The 23,837-nt window shown below is 44.0% G+C and overlaps 1 protein-coding gene across 1 annotated transcript in view; it reads right to left on the bottom strand.

The window, feature by feature from the left end:
- Positions 1 to 413: 413 nt before the first annotated feature.
- Positions 414 to 23,837, bottom strand: part of SLC13A4 (solute carrier family 13 member 4) — a 49,043-nt gene continuing 25,619 nt past the window's right edge. Inside the window, exons 7-16 of the mRNA XM_006114375.5 lie at positions 23,116 to 23,193; positions 21,131 to 21,321; positions 15,629 to 15,748; positions 12,045 to 12,146; positions 10,896 to 10,997; positions 9,039 to 9,136; positions 7,351 to 7,481; positions 5,494 to 5,655; positions 3,455 to 3,592; positions 414 to 2,299 (exon numbers count right to left, since the gene is read on the bottom strand). Coding sequence (XP_006114437.3) covers positions 2,165 to 2,299; positions 3,455 to 3,592; positions 5,494 to 5,655; positions 7,351 to 7,481; positions 9,039 to 9,136; positions 10,896 to 10,997; positions 12,045 to 12,146; positions 15,629 to 15,748; positions 21,131 to 21,321; positions 23,116 to 23,193 — 1,257 coding nt within the window. The 3' untranslated portion in view covers positions 414 to 2,164. The remainder of the gene's footprint in view (positions 2,300 to 3,454; positions 3,593 to 5,493; positions 5,656 to 7,350; positions 7,482 to 9,038; positions 9,137 to 10,895; positions 10,998 to 12,044; positions 12,147 to 15,628; positions 15,749 to 21,130; positions 21,322 to 23,115; positions 23,194 to 23,837) is intronic.

Raw genomic sequence — 23,837 nt, 5'->3', positions numbered from 1 at the left:
TAGACCATGACACATTGAATATTTTATTGACATCTCATTGATGTATTACAGACAATTCATACTACCTGTGAGAGATGCTAGTTTCATAGTGGGAAGTCTACTGAATGAACTCTATAAAAACAGATTAAAGAACATAGATAGTGATTATATAGGAGCCAATTTTCCTAATAGATCAAAGACTGACATTAAATCAGTGATTAAAAATATGTTACATAATGAAAACCTGCCATGGATCATTGGGATCCAGTCCATAATGCAGCTCACACACTTTTATAAAGGTAAGAGAGACTGGCTCCTTGGGGTAGCGTTGCACTGCAGTGTAAGCCCAAGGAGACAGAACTCTATTTGGCTTGAGTGTCTACACTCATTTGTAACCCCAGTTACGATCACTGAATCCTATGTCCCAAGTCTACACTGCATTATGCGGCCCCGACTCCAAACACCCATATCCCACACTGCCTAGCACCCTCCCAAAATGTGGCTGCTCTAGCCCTCTGTGGTACAATGTTGGAAAACGAATGTCCATCAACTTCACTGTCCAGAGGACAAAGAAAGCCAACTCATCGAATTGAGTAATACCTGTGGCTGTGTCCCAGTGCACAAGTCCTGTGGGGCTGGGGCTACTCTGCAAAGAAGTAAGGCTTGGAACCTTGACCCTTATGGAGTCCTGGGCCTCTGGGTCAGAGCAATTAGTGCGTCCATGGAATGTGGGATTAGTCTTGAGCCTGAGTTCAAACCCTGGCCTTACATTACAATGAAGGCAAACTCTTGGTGTGCCTCTTAGCTACAGTATCTTGAAGCTAGCTTAGTTTGGGGCTCCTGTTCTCTGGGCTGCTAGAAAGCAGGTAAGTGAATGTGGTGATGGTGAGATATACCAGAGTTACGCCTTTTCAGCCTGCTCCCTACTCATGGAGCAGCATTTGGATGAGACTGTCTCTTCTCCATTTAGAGCAGGGGGTCTCCAGCCTTTCTAAGCACAAGATCACTTTGAATTTAAGTGTAATCCAGGATCTACTTCAGACCCAAATACCCTGCCCTGCCTCCTTTGTGCCCCTTTGAGGACCTACCCCTGCTCACTCTGTCCTCCTTCTTTCCTCCACTCTCCCTCCCTTTCATCAGACAGGAGCAGAGGGTTGGAGTGCAGGCCCCGATCTTGGGCTAAAGGATTTGGAGTGTGAGAGGGGCTCTGCACAGCAAACAGGAGGCTTCTGGGGCTGGGGGGGGGGGGGGCGCAGCTCCAAGGCAAAGGGCAGGAGATGAGCAGCGCTGGGTGGAGGGGCAGCTGAAGTGGAGGCATTTGACAAGACTCCTGGTCAAACCAGTCAGGATCACCTGTCAGAGGCTCCAGGATCTACCAGTAGATCCCGATTTACTGTTTGGTGACCACTGATTTAGAGAATGTGTGGCCAGGCCGCATAAGAGTTTTCAGGGAGTGATGCCCCCTAAACAGCTTCTAAAGGGAGCTCTCACATGAGTGGACTAAAAAAGACTGTTAGGCCTGCCAAATACTTTCCAACTGGCATCTGCAGGAGGTTCTGAACTTGCCTTTTCCAGAAGAGACACCATGAGTACTGCAGCACATGAGTTTTCATGCTAGCATGGTGGAAAACTTTCGGTTGCCCTCTCCTACAGCCGCACCCAGGCCTTTTGTCTGTAGTTGTTTCTTCCCTCCCATTGTTGTGGGTGTTACATATTTACTAATCAGATTTTTCTCCACCTTCTATGTTTCTGACAAATCGGTCCTTCGGAAACAACAATAACTCAAAAAAACTTAAAAAGCATCAGCTGTGGAAATCTGTAGGGTATCCATTATGTTCTTGAGTTCTCTCACTGGAATCATAGATCCTGTATTTTCAAGGGAAGGGTCTATGTAATTGTATTTTCGCAAGGGAAAAGCTGTAAGCAGGCTTTTCTTTTGGAATTATGGTATCTCAGGGTAAGCAGCAATAAATCAAAGCAAATCTGACTTTTGTTCTCACTGTTGATTTTGAACATGAAAACGATAAAGGGCAAGGGATCTTTCACAGGAGACCTCCCTTTGGTTGTGCCAAAGGTGCTGAATCTATATGCACTCAAGTTTCTTCTTTTTTTATTTATTTGTGCAATTTAAACTAAATATTTTGCCTATCAGCTTTGGTTCTGCAAATTTTGTCATTGCTGATTATTATTGACCAGTTACATTGCTGACCATTGCCCAATCTGGAAATGTATCCAACTGGAAGAGACTAATCCCCCAAGTGTTGATCGCCACCATGACAACCACTAGACCAATGAGATTTACACCCAAGCCAGCTTTCACCTAAAGGGAAAAAATAAACAAACATAGTACAATGAATGTCAAGCAGATTAGAAAGCATTAATTAATAAACACAGAAGGTGGTAGGGTGCACAGTGGAGAACAGTCAATTCCCTCATGCTCCCAGTTGCATAAAGAACAAAGTAAATGTGCTGACTACCATGGCAGAAAAAGCCTAATGAATAGTTGTATGTGAGAGTGTGTATATAAGTGGGAAAAGTTCAGAAGATGTGGTCAAAGGTGTATAATCAATGCAATTCATCACATGACTATAATTTCTCGCACGGACATCTCTACCATATATTTATACCACATGTGCAAGGTGATAGCTATAGATTAATTGTAAATATATGATAAATCTCTTTTATCATACCCCTCTAGCTTCCTCACTTGCACTCTGCTCACACAAGTTATGTGTACAAAGGTTCCCAAGGGTGTAAATTCCAGATTAGAAACACATGGCAGCATGCTGAAGATAGACGGTGGCCATTGCAGTGTGAGTGGCAGAAGGGGCTAACTACATCAAAGACATAACTAAGGTTTCAGAGAGGTACAAACTCGAGGCAGCTAGCCCCTGCCTCCCCTTGTGCCATTGACGTCATAGCCTAGTTTTAGTACATTAGCTGAATCAGAGCTATCTTAGGTATAACTCTTGGACTTGGAATGTACCTCTCCATCTCCAACCATAGACATAACCTCATCTCTCTCATCCAGGATTGCTACTGTATTCCAGGAGAACTGGATGGGGGAATTTTGTACTGTCATCCTCTCAGACATTACACAGGAGTTATATTCATTTTAAAAAACAGAGCACACCTCCAGCAGCTAAAGTTCTTAAAATGACAGTTACTGTGAAATGGTTACAGTGCTGAACAATATTCCCTCTATTCTTTTCCATCAGTGTGCAGAATAAATTTTATTATGTGTGCCACCAGTAGACACACATGCTGCTGGCTGTGGGTGCTCTGCTAATCAGCTGGGTGGCATTTGTATTTCTCATGGGTGGCCACCCAAGTGCTCAGCATACAGAGAACACTGGCTGCTGGTCATTGTCACATTACATTAACATGACTCCTGTGATTATTTCCAGATCCCATATACGATGATGAGTTCAGTTCACTTTAAGCTTGGGAAAATGTGACAGTTCTCAGGACTTACCATGTCTTTGATCTGGCAGTGCCCATAACTGAAGACAATGGCATTTGGGGGATTGCCCACTGGCAGCATCACCGCAAAGGAAATACACATTGTTACAGGAATCAGGGTGTATAAAGGGTTGATATGCAAGGTTTCTGACTGCAGAGAGAAGAGGTGGGGGTGGGAAAGAGAAGTTTCACATTGCCTTTAAGTTGTTTGCTGTAATTACAGATAAAAGACACCTGTCTGTTTCTCTCTCCCTCCCCCCAAGATCTAGAATTGTTAACGTACCCTCTATTCCCTACATTTTAAGACCTAATTGTAAACTCATTATCCTTTTCCCATAGTTGAAAAGAGAGTGTAGTGCTTAAATTTCAAGATATTCTTTATCTAGGAACTTTTGTTTAGTCGTTAACATATTTGTAAAGAAGAGAAGAAGTCACTCTAACTCTATTTTCTTTCTCCCATTTACTTCCCTCCTCCATTATCCTGGGGCAGCTGTATTCTGCATTGCTCCTTGTAGTCCAGGGGTGGGCAAATACTGGCTCATGGGCCAGATTCCATCTGCCAGGGTTAGCCCCGGTGGGTCCCCACATTTCTGTATTTACGCCTCCAGAGGTACAGAAGAGCAAAGCTTCTGGCCAATGGGATTTGTGATTGCCCATACCAGCGGAGGTGCAGGTAAATATAGTGGCAGTGGCCCACCAGGGACTAACCCTGGTGAACCACAGCTATTTTATTGCCCACCCCTGTTCTAGTTCTAACAAGTGCTGTTCCCAACTTCATCCAGCAGAGGTCACTATAGGCTGACAGGATGAATTCCTTCCCCAAGTAGAATAGTGATAGAAATGTAGCCGTGTTAGTCTGGTGTAGCTGAAACAAAATACAGAACTATGTAGCACTTTAAAGACTAACAAGATGGTTTATTAGGTGATGAGCTTTCGTGGGCTAGACCCACTTCCTCAGATCAAAGGGACCAACCGGCAGCACCCCAGCTGCTCTGCCACAGGCGTCTGGAGAAAAGCCTAGTCTGCTGGGGGGGGGGGCGTACTAGCTGCGCCCCCCCCCCCCACCCCAGCAGACCAGGAAGACGCGGGCGGCGACGGGGAGACGGGGAGCAAAGCCTCTGAGGACCCCAGCAGCGGGACAGCCGCGGGGCGTCTGGGCTGTCCCGCTGCCGGCTTCCCCGAGGCTTTGCAAAGCCTCGGGGAAGCCGGCAGCGAGGCACCCCAGGCGCGCCTGGGCTGCCTCGCTGCCTGAGCCCCCCCGCGGCTTTGCTCCGTGTCTTCCTGGTCTGCAGACCAGGGAGACGCGGAGAAAGCCCCGGAGTACACGGGCGGCAGGACCGCAAGGTTCCGCAGTCCGTGTCCTCCCGGGGCAGCCCCGTTCGTAACTGCGGATCCGACATAAGTCGGATCCGCGTAAGTCGGGGACTGCCTGTACTAAAATAGGGTATAATTATTGTTTGCCCTCCCCCCACACACACATATTCTGCTAGTGAAACAAGCCTACAATGTCTTCCTCTCTCACAAGTGTCTCTGTTCATTCTTCCATACTGTCCTTGTTCTTGTCCTGCCATATTGTTTACCAACTCACTTCCCACCCCTCAAATAAATCTTCTATGTTTCTGCCAGAAAAAAAATGAGGACTCTTAACTAATGAACTGTAAATACAAAACAGAATTTAGAAAGATTCAAGACATGTACATGCTTTGCTGAGTAATTATATGATCTTATTACTGTCTGACTTGTCCTTCCTTTTCTCATTTCCCTTTCCTCCTTTCTGACACACGTAAAGTGTATGTCCCTCAGGGCAGGGAATATGCTTTTATTTGTTTTGAGAAGTGCTGAGTGCATTTCTGGGAGTTCAAAAAATACTGCATGTAGGCCTGATGGCTGACTATGCTTATTAATGCTTCTGTAAAAGAAAGAGCAAAGCAGTGGCACCCAAAATGAAGCAGTTTTATCTTGGCTCACAGAACCAATAGCCTAAAGTCTTAAGATATTCCATGAAGCCTAAAAGAAAAAAAAAACAGCATAAAATCCATTGTTTTTACTCACCATACTGCATAAAATAGGCAGAAAGATAGTTATGGTTGCTGGGTTACTAACAAACTCTGTTACCATGGACACCAACATGCAAGCCAGCAGAGTGACAGCCCAGTAGGGAAGACTGCTCAAGGACAACATCTGACGCCCAATCCATGTTGAAAGGCCAGAGGTCTGGAAGAAACAAATGAGAATGAGATAATGGCCGATATAAGTTAAGTTTCAAATCCAAATCCTTGTAACTGAGAGTTTGCAATGGAGTAACCCACTGCTAAGAACTTTTGTTCATTAAATTGGACAGCTCCTATTTAGTAGCCCACGTTCATTAAATTAGTGCTTTCAATCCTATTCCTAGTGCACGGTAGAATCTCAGAATTACTAACACCTTGGGAATGGAGGTTGTTTGTAACTATGAAGTGTTTGTAACTGTGCATATAAGGTGACGGTTGGTCTTCCAAAATTTTATAACTGAACACTGACTTAATACAGCTTTGAAACTTTGCTAAAGAAAAATGCTTCTTTTAACCCTCTTAATTAATTTAAACTAGCACGCAGTTGCCTTACCATGTCATAAGAACATAAGAATGGCAATACTGGGTCAGACCAAATGTCCATCCAGCCCAGTTCCCTGTCTGCCAACAGTGGCCAATGCCAGGTGTCCCAGAGGGAGTGAATCGAACAGGTAATGATCAAGTGATCTCTCTCCTGCCATCCATCTCCACCCTCTGACAAACAGAGGTTAGGGACACCATTTAAAAAAGAAACACTTTCCCTTTATTTTTAGTAGTTTACATTTAACACAGTGTTTGTACTCTGCTTCCTCCTCTCTCCCCGTCCCCCACCTCTGTTTTTTGTCTCTGCTATGGCCTGATTGTATACTCCAGTTTTCAAATGAGGTGTGTGGTTGACCAGTCAGTTCACACCTGAGGTTCTATTGTAGCTAAATGTCCAAAACTCATTTGGTACCAGAGCTCCTGATGGTGGGGGAGGAGGACAAAAGGGGCAGTTGTTGCATGGCTCAGCAATTTTAAAAGAACCAGGGCTCTTGACTATGGCTGTTACCATGGCAGTGGCCAGAGCCCTGGGAGGTATGGGGCAGGCAGTGCTGAAGGGCTGGCTCAGGAAGGCTAGCCTCCAGCCTCACCCGAGGTCCTTCCCAGGGTCCCAGAGCTGGCTTCCCACCCCCTTGCCAAGGGGAATGGCAGTTCTGTTGGCAGTCCTGTTTGGCACTAAATGGCACTACTAGCCAGTTAGAAGAGAGACCAAAACTGAATGGACAGAAGGACTGTACTTCCCCCTCACTTGTGAAGGTTGTCCTTCCCGGTCAGAACTGAGGCTCACTGTGTGGGGAAAGTTTACAGGGACCATGTCTACATATATGTTTTATAGCACTTAGTATAATGGGACCCAAACTCAGACTGGGGGCTGTCTGGGGTGCTACTATAAAAATAACGGTGCTGACATTTCCTGTGCTGTAGTTCTGCAAATCCGGGTTCCAAGGATTGTTAATCTAATTCGATTCATTTGTACTTATTTTGTTTTAGTCCCTACCATCACCAAAACCAGTAGATACTTGTATGTGGGCATGAAGGCTGAAGCAGTGTTTTCAATGGTAACACTGTATCAAAGTAGATGACTGGGTTTTTTTGTAACTCTTGTTTGCTACTTCCCAGTCATCAAGAAAGAGAACGCATAGCAAGTTGCTTTACTGTGTTAGGTGAACAACTTTCAGAAGAACATCTCACAGATTTAGGTGGTGTATTTTTTTGAAAGTGTCATAGTAATTTTGTTACCAGAATTGCCAGAACATCACAGGTTAAAATAACAGTTCAAGCTTGTAAGTATTTTAGATATTCTCTAACTCAATACCTTACATCCAGCCGCTAGAGCATAACCTCCTCCAACCAGCACAACAATCTCCCAGGGCATAGTCTTCTGGAAGTCCTTCCATGTAATTATTGGCTCCATTGAATTAATGTCTGTAGAATTTTCACCATCTTCTATGTTAAAGCAAAACAAAGGTACATAGCTAATGCTAAACCAGCCATTTCTGTAAGATATGGAGCATTTAACACTGACCTCTAACTTTGTGATCTCTAGGTAGAATTACTCAAATGCACTCTCTGTAGGGTTACCTTTTGAAGAACATCTTTAGGATAAAGCAGGTGCAGAATGCAGCTGCCAACCTCCATGGTGTGTCAGCCTCAGGAAGCATAGTGCCTAAATTCTCTGACGGCTGGACTGGATTCCCATAGGTGTCTGGAGTTGACATTGATGGTTATATAGTCCTATGGTTTAGGGAATGGCTATTTGAGAAGTGTGTGTGTATGCACATGTATTTGAAAAATGTCTCTGTGTGTGTAAAAACAGTCAGGGTTTTGACAGTTGGACAGTCTCAGAAAAGGGGCTTCATTTGTAGAAAGAATCCATTTCTCCTGGCCAAACTGAGTCCAACTGTGTTTCATTTTAGGACAATATACAAGGCCCATCTATTTTCTCAGGCTTTTCCTGGTGGTAGTATTAGTTTTTAGAAGTCTGAGTCTTTTGTTAAATTAGACTTGTTAATTGGTTTTCCCCTAAATGCTGTATATACCTATATGGAGATTTGCAATGTAAAATACATACATGTAATTTCTAAGTAAAATATGGAAACAAATGTCAAAGGACCATGTCTTCATATGATTGTACAATGCATAGCACAGAGAGGCCCCAATCCTGATTGAGACCTATAAATAATAACCACTCTCAAGAAGACTCTGTCATCAGTAATGTTAACTTAAAATGGATTGGTGTCTATCCACATTATCATTAGTAGTACATTAGACTTTTGTTTGTTTGTTTGTACCAAGCAGTTCTCCAGTTCTTGTAACCCTGAAATTTGGCAAGGATTGAGTTCTTTGCCTGTTCTAATATACACCCACTATTGCTACATACTCAACAGCAATATTTAAGACTGAGGTTCTCAACCGTTCCCACACTAAGATCCTATATTATAACAGAAAAGTTTTGGGACCTTAATGTAGCCATAAAACAAGAGGATGGGGATTACATCCTCTTATTAAAAAGTTGTGGCAAGTCTAATTCTAGATCAGGTTTACTGAACACGTGGCCACGGCCCATTTGTTTGCGGCCTGCAGTGCAGTTTGGGTTTACACGGGGCTCAACACACGGCCCACAGGTGGGATCCTTTGAACATGGCCTCCGCTGGGAACATGCTTCACAACGGTGAGTCAATATAATGGTTTTCTGTTGATATACATTTTAGGAGTTAAATTTCTGGACTCTCATTGCTCATTAAAGGTGCTGTCATATGGGTGGAAATTGGGTGAATATTGCATTTTATTAATATCAGCAGAACTGACTTAAATGAGGCCTGCATGTTGTATAGTCTTGCCCTAATCTTTGTATTCATGCACATCAGTATGAAAGAAATTATTTGCATATATGTGCATATATATTTGCATGTATATGCAACCACACTTAAGTTGCAGCCCTCCACATGTGCTGTATCACTGTGGCCCCCAGGTTGAGTAACCCTGTTCTAGATGAATCCTTACCTTTAACTTTCTTTCCAAAGCATGGTCTCTTTGCTGGAATCAGGAACAGAAGAAAACCAAGGAAGACAGAGACAGTAGCATCAGTCCGGTAGCCTTTCCTAGGAAAGAAACATTGTGATTATGGCTATATAATAACATTATATACTAAAAGTTACTGTAGTGAAGTATGTATACAAAACCTCATGGTTTCAACAGCAGGCATGGGGGAATAAGTGTGCCACTCAAGTTTATTTTTTGTTGTTGGGCTTGGTGTACCTTTCCTTCACTTATCAGGCTATATATTTATCCTATATATTATAGAGGGAAATACTTTAACCATAATTTCAGCTCATTCCCGCACCAACACAAATACAAGAATGTGATGTGCATAAAAAAATTCTAACACTTGCACAAATGTAAGTATAAATCCATGGAAAGTTGTTAGAGATTTACAGTCACAAGTCCTTGTGTTTGCACTTTGAGTGTGTGGAAAGATATCAGTGCACATACATAGGGTATGTCTAGACTACATCCCTCTGTCACCAGAGGGATGTAAATTAGACATACCAAAATTGCTAATGAAGTGGGGATTTAAATATCCCGTGCTTCATTAGAATAAAAATGGCCGCCGCTTTTTGCTGACGCTGCACTTTGCTGGCAAAAAGCGGCAGTAGATGGAGATCGGTCAACAAGGAAAGCCTTTTCTGACCAATCCCTTATGCCTCATCCAACAAGGTTTACAGGATTGGTCAGAAAAGGCTTTCCTTGTTGACTGATCCCCGTCTACTGCCGCTTTTTGCCAGCATAGTGCTGCGTCAGCAAAAAATGGTGGCCATTTTTATTCTACTGACGTGCAGTATATTTAAATTCCCGCTTCATTAGCAATTTCGGGATGTCTAATTTACATCCCTCTGGCGACAGAGGGATGTAGTCTAGACATACCCATAGAGCCTGGAAATCCATGGATATCTGCTTTATAACCAGTGATAATCAGCCCCACAGATGAGTCAATTTTGAAGATCACAGATTGGATGTAGATACTAATTTTGTATTCATGCAGGGCTCAATGCATGCAATTTTGCAAATACTGAAAACCTAGCAGATGTCCTTTAGAAAATGTGCCCCAAAATCTGAAGGGAATAAACTGGTGTTTTCCCTTGATTTGAGCCTGTGTACTCTAGCTAGCTTCACTCATTCTTCAATAATTATTTAGCATTCTAATGACTAATAACGGTTCTTCTTCAGGTCTCAAAGTCCATGAATCTACCCAATAGATCTGTTCAGGATTTAAATACTGAACCATCTGTAGTATTCCTGGTAGAACAGAGAGTGACAGAAGGAGTTATGTTTACAAAAACCAAACAAATTTTGGGAGAAAATCTGACTGTTTGTCTGCATGGATGAACTGGAAAATGACAATGACTTTAAAAACAATCTGCAGGTTCTCTGATGCAACCTGTGCTAAAGTATGAAACCAAGCCCCATGCCTCAGAACTGTGAATTATAACAACAAACAGACCTAGCAGCAAACATGTTTTTTGGAACTTATTTTTTTTAAACTTGTGCTTCTGACTTCAGAATTACCCTTCTCTTGATTCTACCAGGAACAATTTTCTCATGTTGTTTCTCATACGCTAATGGAATCACCCTGCCACCTGGAGACAGAGGGACATGATTTTGCTTGTGTCAACAGGTATAGTTAAAATAGTGAATACCCCTCAGTTTAAGATTAAGATTCAATTTGGTCCAGCCTTGACCAAAATTGCTGCTGGCATCCTGAGATTCTATGGCCAAAAACCAATCAACCAAGTTGCTTTAGAAACCCAGGAAAATCAGAACCTCATTCTTCTCAGCTGATTAGGAGGTGACCTTACTCACTTCTCAAAGAAAGATGACCAGCCTGGAACAAAGCCAGGCTCCCGAGTAAACCAAAGCAAGGTCATCAGGATGAAGAAAAACCCAGTCACCATCTCGGGATAGCTAGGGAAGTGAGGTGGGAAGAAAAAGCAAGAATATAACCTGAGATTAATGTCAAAATCCAGGAGAAAATTCAACAGAGAGAAAGAAATTAGAGATTGGCTTCAATACACAAGGAAAAACTCCACAAAGAGAATAAAATGGGAGATCAGTTTGAACTAGAGTTTTATGTTTGAGTCCCAGCTGTTACCTCAGAAAATAATAAAGCTGAGTATCTCTATTGGTGTTTATACTTTCATTTGTCATGAGACATTTATGAGCCCAAGCAAATACAAAATCTTGTCTTCTCATGGAATTTCTATGATTCTGGACCTGAAATTTGGCAGTGAGATAGACTTTCCATCATTTCTGCACTGTAAATAGCTTTCTATGTGATTTTTAAAACCATATGAAAAATATAATTACAAATACTAAAATAAACAAACATTACTATTTGAACCGCAAACATGAATACTCGTCAGTATTCTGATCTGGTATTTGGTTTTAAAGTTCAATTTTCAGAAGCTGAATAAGCGCTGGGTTTTAGATTGAAGTTTGATTGTGCAAAAATCCTGCAAACTGATCTCATGAACTTTCAACTGAACACTGAGAAATCTGAAGAAGAGCAGATCTCAGGAGAGAAGTCCCATCTTGAGAGGTAGACACCTTGCAAAATTAGCTTTTCTTTGCCACATCTGATATGGAATTGGAAAACAGATCCCTTTCTAATTTCTAGGGTTTCTAGTTTGGAATCCTAATTGTAGGGGCAAGTCCAGATGTATTGGTCCGAGTCTGTATCTAATGCCCTTTTCTTACCTTCCCCTCTGCCTGCCCTTAACAAATAGCTGTTTTTATTCAAGTCACTTGATTTGACTTATTATTTTAGAGAACTTAATACCTACCCTGAAAAAAAGAGAAACAATTTTTATAACATCGGGACTGATTCAATAGGGAGAAAGAACTGAGAGATCAAGTCCAATGTACATAAGACAAATTCAGCTTGGAGGAGAAAACAAAGATCAGTTCCAATGCATTCAAGGCAAATTCCACAGGAAAATATGCTCTTTTTACCTAATATCCCCCAGTTTCTCATATTCCTCTTGTATTCTCCTCTCTGACATCTCTTCTCGTTTGGTCTTCTTCTTCTTGCTCAGAGAACATGTTTCTTTAAAACTGAGAAGGATAATTTGGCACAGCCAAATGAGAGACAGGAATCAGATTTCAGAATGAAGGTGACATAGCAAATTATGCAGTAGACGAGACAGCTGAGATGGATGGTTGAGATGCGCTTGGTGCAGGACATGACATTAAAAGTGGGGAAGATTGCTGTGTATCACCTTTGCACTCATCCAATTCCCAGGGATGCTGGGATTCAGTTCAACCCCCAGCATGAGCAGTCTCAGAGTTGTTCTAATACATACCACCTGGTAAGAACCCACAAGAGGTCAATATGCCAGACCATAATCACTGGAGCACATTAGTGTTCCAGCCATGCTACCCCCTTTCCACCATGCCCCATCACACCCAGCTTCACCAGACCTGCAACATCCAGCTGGTGTCAATGCCAGGCAGTCCTTAGGAACACCAGAATGCCCAAACAGCTTAAGCGGCGAGGAATCCTGTGGCACCTTATAGACTAACTGAAGTGTAGGAGCATAAGCTTTCGTGGGCAAAGACCCACTTCGTCAGATGCACCTTGCATCTGTCCTAACACTTGCATCTGACGAAGTGGGTCTTTGCCCACGAAAGCTTCTGCTCCTACACTTCAGTTAGTCTATAAAGTGCCACAGGACTCCTCGCCACTTTTGCAGATTCAGACTAACACGGCTACCTCTCTGATACCAAACAGCTTACAATCACTTTACGGCACATAGTGGATATATTAAGGCCCAGCACATATAGGGATTTTGTTCTAGACTGGGACTAGTTTTTCTATATAGTGTGTTGTTCCCTTAAAGGATAGAATTCAGTACAGCCCACTTAAGATGCATTCTGGTGGCTGCCCCATCCCATTTGACTTCTTGAAAGCTCTGGGTGAAATCTTCTTTACTTTAAGTGATCTGGTAAATGCATGCTGGGAATCCCCAGAACTACAAGGTCTGTTGTCCATAAGACTGCCTTTGATAATTCTATCACTATTTAAACCAGGATTATTCTTGTAAGGTTTCACTCTTTCTGTAACTGAAGGGTAAAGTCAAAGCTGATGATCTTACTATTCTGCCAGCAAACAATTTCTATACTTCTATCAAGGAGATACAAAAGCAAGCACATTTTATGGCTGAATGCATTTAAACTGCCTACAAATTTATATGCAAATCAGGTGCAGCCCTCAGGCTCAGGGAAAATTGCCTTTGTGTGTCACAAAGTCTGGACTCATTCGTTTACTGAGATGCTGGTAAGCTTCTTTTTTGTTTTTTAACCCCATTCTCTGTGTTGCTTCTAGTAGTATTACCTGACTATACCTCAAATGCTGTAGCAACATTCTACTATTCTAGTCCATTGAGAGATAATTTGCTTAGGGGCTTTTGTAAATTGCACTAGGAGTCTATCTGCAACTTTCCTCTGTTCCAAGGAGTCACAGTATTATTTTTCTGGATTTTTCAGGTAGGAAGAACTTTATAGCACTATTTCCCTCCCTTTTTGACCTTCCTAGACTTTGCTTTCTAGGGTGACCAGATGTCCTAATTTTGTAAGAATAGTCCTGATATTTGGGACTTTGTCTTATATAAGCACTTATTACACTCTACCCCTGTCCAGATTTTTTACACTTCCTGTCTGGTCACCCTACTACATTCTGACTTAAGAACTTGAGTTTCTAGGCTAGAAAGAAAAACTGGAGAGCTTCTCCAGTCACAGTACTAGGGGCAGAAGATTGGTAGTGGGAGCCCTATTAGAAAGGCATACACATTACCAAGAATCCCATAGATCAGGGGTAGGGAACCGAAGGCCCAGGGATTGGATGTGGCGCCCAGCTTGCCTGGATCTGGCCCCCGAAGCTCAGGACCCCTCCCAGCATTGTAGTGCCCACACTGGTGCTCTAGACCTTCAACGCCCCACCATGAGGCTGAATAGCACAAAATCTAGTAGGTTGGGCTCCTCTAGGCTCTGATGTGCAAGGGGAATGTGGTGAATGTCTTTCTCCTTCTTAGTTGGGGGCCATGTCAGTGAGGATTTGAAGTTTTCTTTTTGGGGAGGGATCATTTTTTTTGTTTGTTTTTCACTTGTGTGCTGCTCCTGACTGATTTTTCTGTGGGTCAGCAGCCCCTGACCCAAAAAAGGTTCTCCATCCCTGCCATAGATGTCTGTCAGCAAGCACTGAATTAGACATTGCTTCGATGTGTTATCAAGATCACTTGCCAAGGCTTAGAAGGAAACTCAGCCAGAGCTCTGAAGCCAAACTCCTAACCTGACATATTCTCTTATGAACTACAGAGAACAAGAGTTGGAGATTAAAGAGGCTTGGAACCAACCAACACTTTACAAAAGGTCGATAATGCTCCAGTTCCTTGGTGTTCTTTAGAACAGCATTAATCAGGGGGAGTTCTTGGCTGCAATGTGGAATGTCAGTTCTGTTTATTAAAAACTAAGGGTCATGTTAGGGCCTGTTTCCTCTCAGGATTAAAAAAAAAATTAATTTATTACAGCCTTTTAAGTGGAAACTAGAAGACTCAGGGGACTGATTGGGAAAAGAACACAGAGCTATTTACAGAGCTATTTACCTCTTCAATGCTCTCAAGAACAGTAGCCACCAGAAGTCATTATCATTTAAGAGCTATTCATTGTCCTGTGTGAAATATGTTAGGGATTGTAACAAAGCTCCCTCTTGTCCTCACAATTCACTTTGTCCCTCAGAGAGGCCACTGTCTTGTGGACATGGTGACTGAATGCCTCCACATCCCTTCAGCCTGGGTGCGAGGAAAAGCTTTCACTCTCCCTGCCACCTCTTCTGTTGATAAACATAGCACCTTTGTCTCTGTGGCTGTGAGTATGGCACTTTGTATTGGTACAGCTAGGATCCCACGGAGCCTGATTCCCCTCTTATTTGCATTGGTCTGATACCAAAGTAAGCTTCCTTGCCTTAGTGGCATCCCTCCTGATTTACAGCAGTGGGAGAGGAGAATTGGGCATGTTTTAACCAACTGGCTTTTTTTCCCCCTTCTAATTGCCCCTTCTGATCAGAAGGCTCCCTGATGGCCTTGATCAAGGCACAGCCATATTAAAAACTTTTCCCGTCAAAAACAAAGACAGTGCGGAGCATAGATTTTCATCAGCCCTTTTCAGCCACTGGACTCAAGCATCAGTAAAGACCATTGTTGTGCATCTAGTGCTACTAGGAAAGGAGACTTTCTCTAAGGAGTGGATGGGACCCATATCCATGGAAAAGGGGACCCAACATTTGTGTGATTGTTAATGCTTTTGTGAATTCTCAAATGGTGGCCCCCAGCAGAGCAGGCGCTAGGCATAAGCAGAATAAACAATTACGTAGGACCCTAAACAGCTCAAGGGGATCCTTATTAATGGGGAGTGTGTGGGGGTGGTAAAATATTTCTGTTTACGGTGCCCAGGGAACTCACACCAGCACTGGGAGGAAGCTGCCATACCTCCTGCTGTTTTAGCCCTGGGATTCCCATACAGCTCTAGAAACCTGCACTCACTTGCAGCCCAGGAACAGCCAATGCATCCAGAACCCGGTCAGGACCAGCATGAGGAGGCAGATGGGGAAGCTGAACAAGAACCAAGTCCCAAAATTTACCACCTCAGCATTTGGATAGTGGCTGTAAAGGAAAAAATAAAACTGTATAAGACTCCTTCAACATGCAGCTATGCACACATTTGTGGCCATGTGGTATGGTAAAAGGGTTGTACTAGCATGGGTTTGTGATAACCATGGTCTGCATTACACATGGCAAAGGCACTCCCAAATGAATGCCAAATCAGCCCTTATATCAACACTATACCATATACCAATATGTTCCGTTTACTGCATATACAGGTTGAACCTCTCTAGTCCAACATCCTCGGGACCTGACCTACTGAACCAGAGAATGTGCCAGATCATGGGAGGTCAATATTGTCTAGCAGCATTACCAACACTTCCACTGCTTACTGGGCTCTTAGAAGACCTTTTGGTGTAAATTACAGCTAAAGAACAGCACTGAACACTGAGAGCCAGGACTAGTGGCTGTAAACAAACTTTATGGGACTACTGGAAATTTGGCCACACCCATGAGGGATGGACACATGGCTAACTAAAACCATGTTAGATCACGGATATTTCCAAAACAGACAATGCCGGACACAGAGATGTTCAACATGTATTGTAGAAATGTTTTGATGGTACAAAATGTTTTTATTGCTACTACAGGAGGGATTCATTAGACCTAGCATAACAGAGATTCAAAATGCATGTCACAATATATGTATTAATTTCATTTTTTCCGTGAAAAACAAATTCTTTATCCAAAGAGATTAATATTGACCTAGATTAACCTCAGTCAAGAAGCTCAGAGCTCCATATATCCTGCTTTCCACCTCAATAGAAATCAGCATCTCCATAACATACATCTTTTCTCCAAGGATTTTGTGATGGAAACAAATTCATTCATACTTGGGGTAGTCTGGGTAATATGCAAAAGTTACCATGGCTATGGAAATTATAGGTTAGTTTGAGGATGGAAATTAAATGTACCTGTGAATGGACATTATAATACAATACAGCTGTTTTGCATAGTGTCCTGAATCCCAAACTGCTTCAACAGTTAATTGCTTTTTAATAAAATGATAACAAGGGTAGAGATAATTTCAGAGGGACAGGCAAGCACAAGGAATGAAATCCTCGCCTTACTGAAACTCTTGTTAATTTCACATGTGGTTTCTGTGCACTTCTGGTCTTGGGCCACAAAATATAAAATGACTAATACAGCAGGATGGAGTCTGGCAAAATTGTTTATCAGTGCACCTCAGGGCAACCAAAAAGTGCTGGAAGTGTGATAATAACAAGGGGCACTAATACATCTTCTTTCAGGATACTTGAAAATCAAAATCTTCCAATAAGAGCTCACCCCCAGAATCAGTTTTACAAGAACCATTCAAAAGTTACTCTGGGAAATTATCTCTGAGCCTCAGAATAGTATAGGTTGAACCTCTTACATCTGGGGCTCTCTGGTCCAGCAACATCTATGCTCTGGCAGGATCACGAATGTTGCTGAACCAGAGAGCCCCGGTGCCTGGGAATGTGAGCCAGTCAGGGAGTCCAGTGGAGGGGATCCCCCCATTGGACTGGTGAGCCCTGTACCTGCAGAGCCCTGGCAGGGCAGGGCAGCAATGGAACCAGCAAGCCCCATCTCCCTGGAGCCCCGTCCCGGTGCAGCAGCAGTGGAGCAGCCGCAGAGCCACATCCTGGTGGGGCACAGCAGCAGTGGGGCTTCCAGCAACTAGTGAGCCTCATCCCCAGGAAGCTGCAGGGCAGCCGTGAAGCCTAGTCCCTGGAAAGCCCTGGCTGGGACAGAAGCAGGACAGCCACAGAGCCCCAGCCCTGCGAAGACTCAGCCAGGTGGGACAGAAGCAGGGCTGCAGCGGCTGGGGAGCTCCAACCCCGGAGAACCCCAGCTGGCTGGCGTCAGTGTGCTAGAGCCCAATCACTGGAGCAGCAGGGCTGGAGCCCAGTGGCAGTGGGACTGGAGAGGAGCCAGCCAGAGGGAGAGGCAGTATCTTGGGAGGTCGGTGGCAGGGGCCTACTCTGTAGCCAAGAAATTCCCTCATTTGGGACAGTTCAGGTCCCATGGGTACCAGACCAGGGAGGCCCAACCTGTATTGCATTTTTTTAAAATAAAAGAAGCAGACAAACATTCCGTCTGTGTATCTATATGTATACACTATACTAATATAGGGCTAGATCATTTCAAAAGGGGTCAGCTCCCATTTAGACATGGACACATAAGAAATACAAATCCTGCTTTCAGTCAAATATCCTTAGTAATAAACCCCACAGACAGAGACAAACACCTACATGATCTATAGGGAGCATTCATAAAATTGAAATACCCACCTGGAGAAGTGAAAAAAAACAGATTGACAGAGCCAAAAAAGTACCCAGACATGAACTACTTCAAGACAGGCCAAAAAGAGAAAACAACGGGATTCCACTTGTCATCACCTACAGTCCACAACTTAAACCCCTCCAATGCATTATCAGCAATCTATAACCTATCCTGGAAAATTAACCCTCACTCCCAGAAGCCTTGGGGAAAAGGCCAATCCTTACTTACAGACAACCCCCAATCTCAAACAAATTCTTTCCAATAACCACACAACACACCTCCATCATAATCATCCAGGAATCCACCCCTGCTATCAGCTCTGGTGCCAATTCTGTTCACATATCTACACAAGCAATTTCATCACTGGCCCCAACCACATCAGCCACTGCATCAGAGGCTTATTTAACTGTACATCCACTGATGTGATCTATGCCGTCAAATGCCAGCAATGCCCCACTGCCATGTATATTGGCCAAATTGGACCGTCTCTTCAGGAAAGAATTAATGGACTCATATCAGATATCCAAAAAGGCAACACATAAAAACCTGTTGAAGAACACTTTAATCTACCTGGACACTCATTAATGGATCTCCAAGTAACTGTTTTGTTTCAGGCCAGTTCCACAAGCCAAATACACAGAGAAGGATTGGAACTTAACTTCATTTACATGTTTAATTCTTATGCAAATGGTATGAACAAGGACATTGGCTGGCTCACACACTACCTTCCACATCCTAGGACTTAAACTACCAACCAAACAATGGCGGTGCTAGTTGTTCTTATCAGCCTGTTGTAATTGTTGGAACCACATACTCACTGTCTCGCTCTCTTTTTTTCTCCTTTCCCCCTCCTTTTTCTCTCTTTTTTTCTCTCCCCCTCCTCCCCTTTCCTTATTTATTCTTGGATCCGGGCTTCTAATACTCCTGTAATCTGAAGAAGTGGGTTGCGCCCACAAAAGCTCATGATACCATCTGCATGTTTTGTTGGTCTTTAAGGTGCTACTGATCTATTTGTTGTTTTTTTAAGTTTTTCCTGTTACAGACTAACTTGGCTACCCCTCTGAAGCTTAGTAATAAAGGGTATGTCTACACTACAAAGTTAGTTCGAACTAACGGACGTTAGTTCGAACTAACTTTAATAGGTGCTACACTAGCGCTCCGCTAGTTCGAATTTGAATCGAACTAGCGGAGCGCTTAGTTCGAACTAGGTAAACCTCATTTTACGAGGACTAACGCCTAGTTCGAACTAGCTAGTTCGAACTAAGGGCTGTGTAGCCCTTTAGTTCGAACTAGTGGGAGGCTAGCCCTCCCCAGGTTTCCCTGGTGGCCACTCTGGCCAACACCAGGGAAACTCTATGCCCCCCTCCCGGCCCCGGACCCCTTAAAGGGGCACGGGCTGGCTACGGTGCCCGTGCCAGGTGCAAGCCTGCCAGCACCTGGCACGGCACAGAGCCACCCACCCGATGCCCCCCAGCCCTCCCCCTCTTGCCGGGACCAGGCTGGCGGCTCCCGGGAGCTTGCCCTGGACCGCAAGAGGCGGGCACCTTCCTGGGCTAGTGCGGACATCGTGGACCTCGTCCACGATCTCCGCACTAGGCACAGGAAAGTGGCTGTCTAGGGCAGGAGAGCTGCCAGCCTGGCCACCCAGGACCAGGTGTGCATGAAAATCAAGGGGGTCCACTGAGACCCCCGACACTGAGCCCTGAGCTTACAATGGCCGTCCTGGGTCAGACCAAAGGTCCATCTAGCCCAGTAGCCTGTCTGCCGACAGCGGCCAACCCTAGGGACCCTGGAGGGGATGGACCGAAGACAGTGACCAAGCCATTTGTCTCGTGCCATCCCTCTCCAGCCTTCCACAAACTTTGGGCAGGGACACCACTCCTACCCTCTGGCTAATAGGACTCCATGGACCCAACCTCCATCACTTGATCTCACTTCCCTTTAAACTCTGTTCTAGTTGTAGCCTTCACAGCCTCCTGCAGCAAGGAGTTCCACAGGTTAACTATTTGCTTTGTCAAGAACAACTTCCTCTTACTAGTTTGAAGCCTGCTACCCATTCCTTTCCTTTGGTGTCCTCTAGTCCTTCTTTATGGGAACTCAGGAAGAACTTTTCTGAATGCACCCTCTCCACCCAACCCCTGCTTTTAGAGACCTCTATCCTGTCCCCCCTCCGTCTCCTCTTTTCTAAGCTGAACAGTCCCAGTCTCTGTAGCCTTTCTTCATCTGGGACCTGTTCCCAACCCCTGATCATGTTAGTTGCCCTCCCCTCTCCCAGCCTTTCTCTTCCCCTCTCCCACCTCCTTTTCCCAGTCTCCCCCAGTTTTGTTCAATAAAGACAGAGTCAATGTTGGAAGAAACGTTATCTTTATTTTGTACATCAATAAGAAGGGGGGCTAGGGAAGGGCAAGTGGAAGGAGGTGAGGGAGGAATGGGGTACGAGCCCCCGATGGGGAGGACTGGGCTGGCTCTGCGGGCTTCTGGGGGTGGAAGCTCTCCTGCAGCCCCCCAATTACTCCCTCTCCCCAGATGGCAGCCTGCGGCAAGTGCAGCCGGGCTGATGGCCGAGTGGTGTGATGTGCCCAGTGTGGGCACTCAGGGCACTCCAAGCCAGAACTTCTTTGCAAGCGGGGCACCCCTTAGAACTGTGTGTCCGGGGTGGGGGTCGGGACCCTTTAAGCGCAGCCCTCGGCTAGCCTGAGACAGCATCTCCATGCTCTAAGTCCTCCTTTTATGCCCTGCCGGCACTGCTTCCGGCCATCATTAAGCCCTGTTCAGAGTCCACTCAATGTGGACTTACTAGTTCGAACTAGCAAAACGCTAGTTCGAACTAGTTTTTAGTTCTAGATGCGTTAGTTCGAACTAGCTTAGTTCGAATTAACTAATTCGAACTAAGTTAGTTCGAACTAGCGCTGTAGTGTAGACGTACCCAAAGACTTAGGGGAGAAAGCATATATAAAAAGAAAGTATCTGAGATAAAAGCAAAATTATCTCTACAGCAAACGTCTTGCAGGGTTTCCACTAGACATGAGTAACTCTTTGATAGGATCATCAAGGTGATGATAGCCACTTCAGCACAAGTCCCTACTGTAATATCAGAGACTCTGCAGTATCACTTACTTATTGAAGTACTCTAAGAAGATGAGACTCGTGGAGGTCCCTATGATGGTGGTCAGTCCCCCAATGGTTGCAGCATATGAGATGCTCAATGAGAGGCACTTGCAGATCATATGGTCGTGCCTGGACTGGTACTGATATTTAGTGCTCAAGTCCAGGTCTTTGGGTTTAGGAGGCAGGACAAGTATCTGAGTCTGTAAAAAAGAAACACATGCCATAAAGCGTATTAGACACTACCAACAGTCTTGCCTGGGCCAGCGAGGGAGACTTTGAGTGCCAAGATGTCTATGGGTTATAAAGAAATAACCTGCCTGGGTAAGAGGAGGCAGCTTATGCTCCATGGGAATTAACTGGGATCAGAACTAGAGACCTGGCCAGTAACCCCAAACTGCTTGATCTAAAGCCAAAATGCAGGGTAAACTATAATCAGACTTCTGATTAGAGTTTGGCCCTATTCCAATCCAATCCGATCTTAACTGGATACCAGGAAACCGTTATGAGCTGGGAGGAGTAGATTCTATAATTTCAGTTTTAAGAACATATAATCTTTGAGGCATGTTAGAAGCCTCCAGGCAATGCCTGGCAGACTTTTTACCCTCACACTGGGCAATCTAATATTAGGAGGGGGGAAAGGTGCAAGATAGCTGTAATACCTACTGCACAGCAGTTAGCATATGTCTCAGAAAAGAGGTAGATGAAAATGTGGCCACAAGAAACAGTATGACACAAAGACGTTTCATGTGGTGGCCGGCAGTGAATAGTTCTTGAAATCAAGTTGTTATATTGAAAATAATAAGGTACCACACCTAAGGTGTTTCTAGACTCCATGGCTCCGTCAACGGAGCCATATAGATGAGGCAGGACAACAAAGGCAAATGAAGTGGCAATTTAAATAATCGCCTCTTCATTTCCCTTTTTCGAGTAAACTAATCTACATGGTTCCGTCGACGGAGCCATGTAGTTTAGACGTACCCCTAGAGTCCTGTCACTTGTAGCACAGGGAAGGGAGAAAATAAAAAGCCTGTACTGTAGGATCAGGAAAAAAGCACGAGCACCAGAGAAGCCGGATTCATTTGCAACAGTATAATTCTATTGGCTTCTCATGGGCTTACTTCCCCCTGAGGAGTCTGGTGGTGCTATTGGTTTAATCATCCCTTCTGTAGTCTCTCTCATGAAAGCCTTAGTTCAAATTTGTATTAGGTCAAAACTGGAAAGAGTTTGGTTGTGACCATAGAATATGGGTATGAGAGATGCTGAATGGCACAGGCAATGCAGTAGCTTTTCTAAAGATATGTGTATAGATCCCTTTTGAGCCATATATGCAAATAAATGTGTTGATTGGCGTCTAACCTGTGTTGGGATCTGTTTGTGCATGAAAGCAGTATATACACATAGCCAAAGTTCAACCTCAGGCATTGGAAGTAGGAAATGCAGATCAGGATTGGGGTATATTGGTGGAAGTGTCTGTATGCATGTGTGTGTGGGGAGGGCATGTGTGTGGTGGGTTGTCAAAGGAGAGGAAGTGCAGGGATATTGGAAATAGGGACTGATAGAGCTGTCTGTAAGATGCTGAAACAGTTTCTGCTGCCTTATGTTTGGCTTTAGCTAGAAATCTATGAGAAAAATTAATGTTTGTGTAGAGCTACCTCCAGAGGGACCTTTGGGGAAACAAAGTGGAACAGTGAAACAGAAATGGAAACTATCCAGCCACAGCATGGGATATATGGCACTAAATGCCTATGGGAACAGCCTTTGAGGAACACCTTCTCTTACCATTTAGCTACACTAAAGAAGCCCAAAAGATGTAATAGGGTTGTAAAGGCAGAAACTAAAAGTGGAAACCATCTCAGGAACCAGCATAGGTCTAACTGTCATATGTTCTGAACTTGCAGGGGTAAAGATTGCATGGGAAGCTACTGACAAGTAAGCATCGGAAAGCAGCAAGAATGTGCTGCATTTCTCTCCTCCAGAAAATTACCACCTCTTACCTGAGGTAGATGCTGCCCCTTGTTTTTGGGAGTCACAGTTCCAGTTGGGTTGGCTATCATGTGCACACCATTCATATTCTATAAGAAGGTAAATGCCCCTTGATTAACCAATACTCTCTATCTAATTCCAGAAGACACCTTCAAGGTGCTTTGTGAATAGTTCAGTCAGAGAACCATCCAATAAATCCCCTACAATTTATCTGAAACCTTATTCTATGGAATAAAACATTAAATCAAAATTTAAAAAAATCATAAAGTTTAAATGGTCGGTTTAGCTTTCCTCCCTCTGTCCATGGCAACGTTGTGATGGTAGAATCCAACATAAACCTTACAAGAGCCTAGAGGCACCTGAGCCTTGTTTTTATAAAGGCTAGAATGGTCAGCCAGTAGAGTGCCCTAGTTGACTGAACATCCCATGCTGCAGGAGTGCCCAAATCTTGTATAACAAAAGGCCACATTTGCTACTTGCTGGGAGTACATGGGCCACATTTACTCACAAATCAATTGAACTGATCACAACCTCTCATGTAAGATGGCAGCATGGAATACAGAAACTACAGACCCGGTGTTCCATCTTGATCTCAGGAGCCAGGCTGTTAGGATCAAGCTAAAGCATGGTATGCTGTAAAGTATGGACTCTACAAGAACTACCTCCCATTAAGGATAAAGGAATTTACCATGCACAATATAGAATTCTGTGAGCCACATTTTTGTCATTCCTG

This window comes from Pelodiscus sinensis, chromosome 1 (assembly GCF_052426305.1).
Source record: "Pelodiscus sinensis isolate ZL-2025 chromosome 1, ASM5242630v1, whole genome shotgun sequence".
NCBI classification, from domain to species: Eukaryota; Metazoa; Chordata; order Testudines; family Trionychidae; genus Pelodiscus; species Pelodiscus sinensis.
The sequence above is the reverse complement of the archived record's forward strand: the minus strand, read 5'-3'. Positions and strand labels throughout refer to the sequence as shown.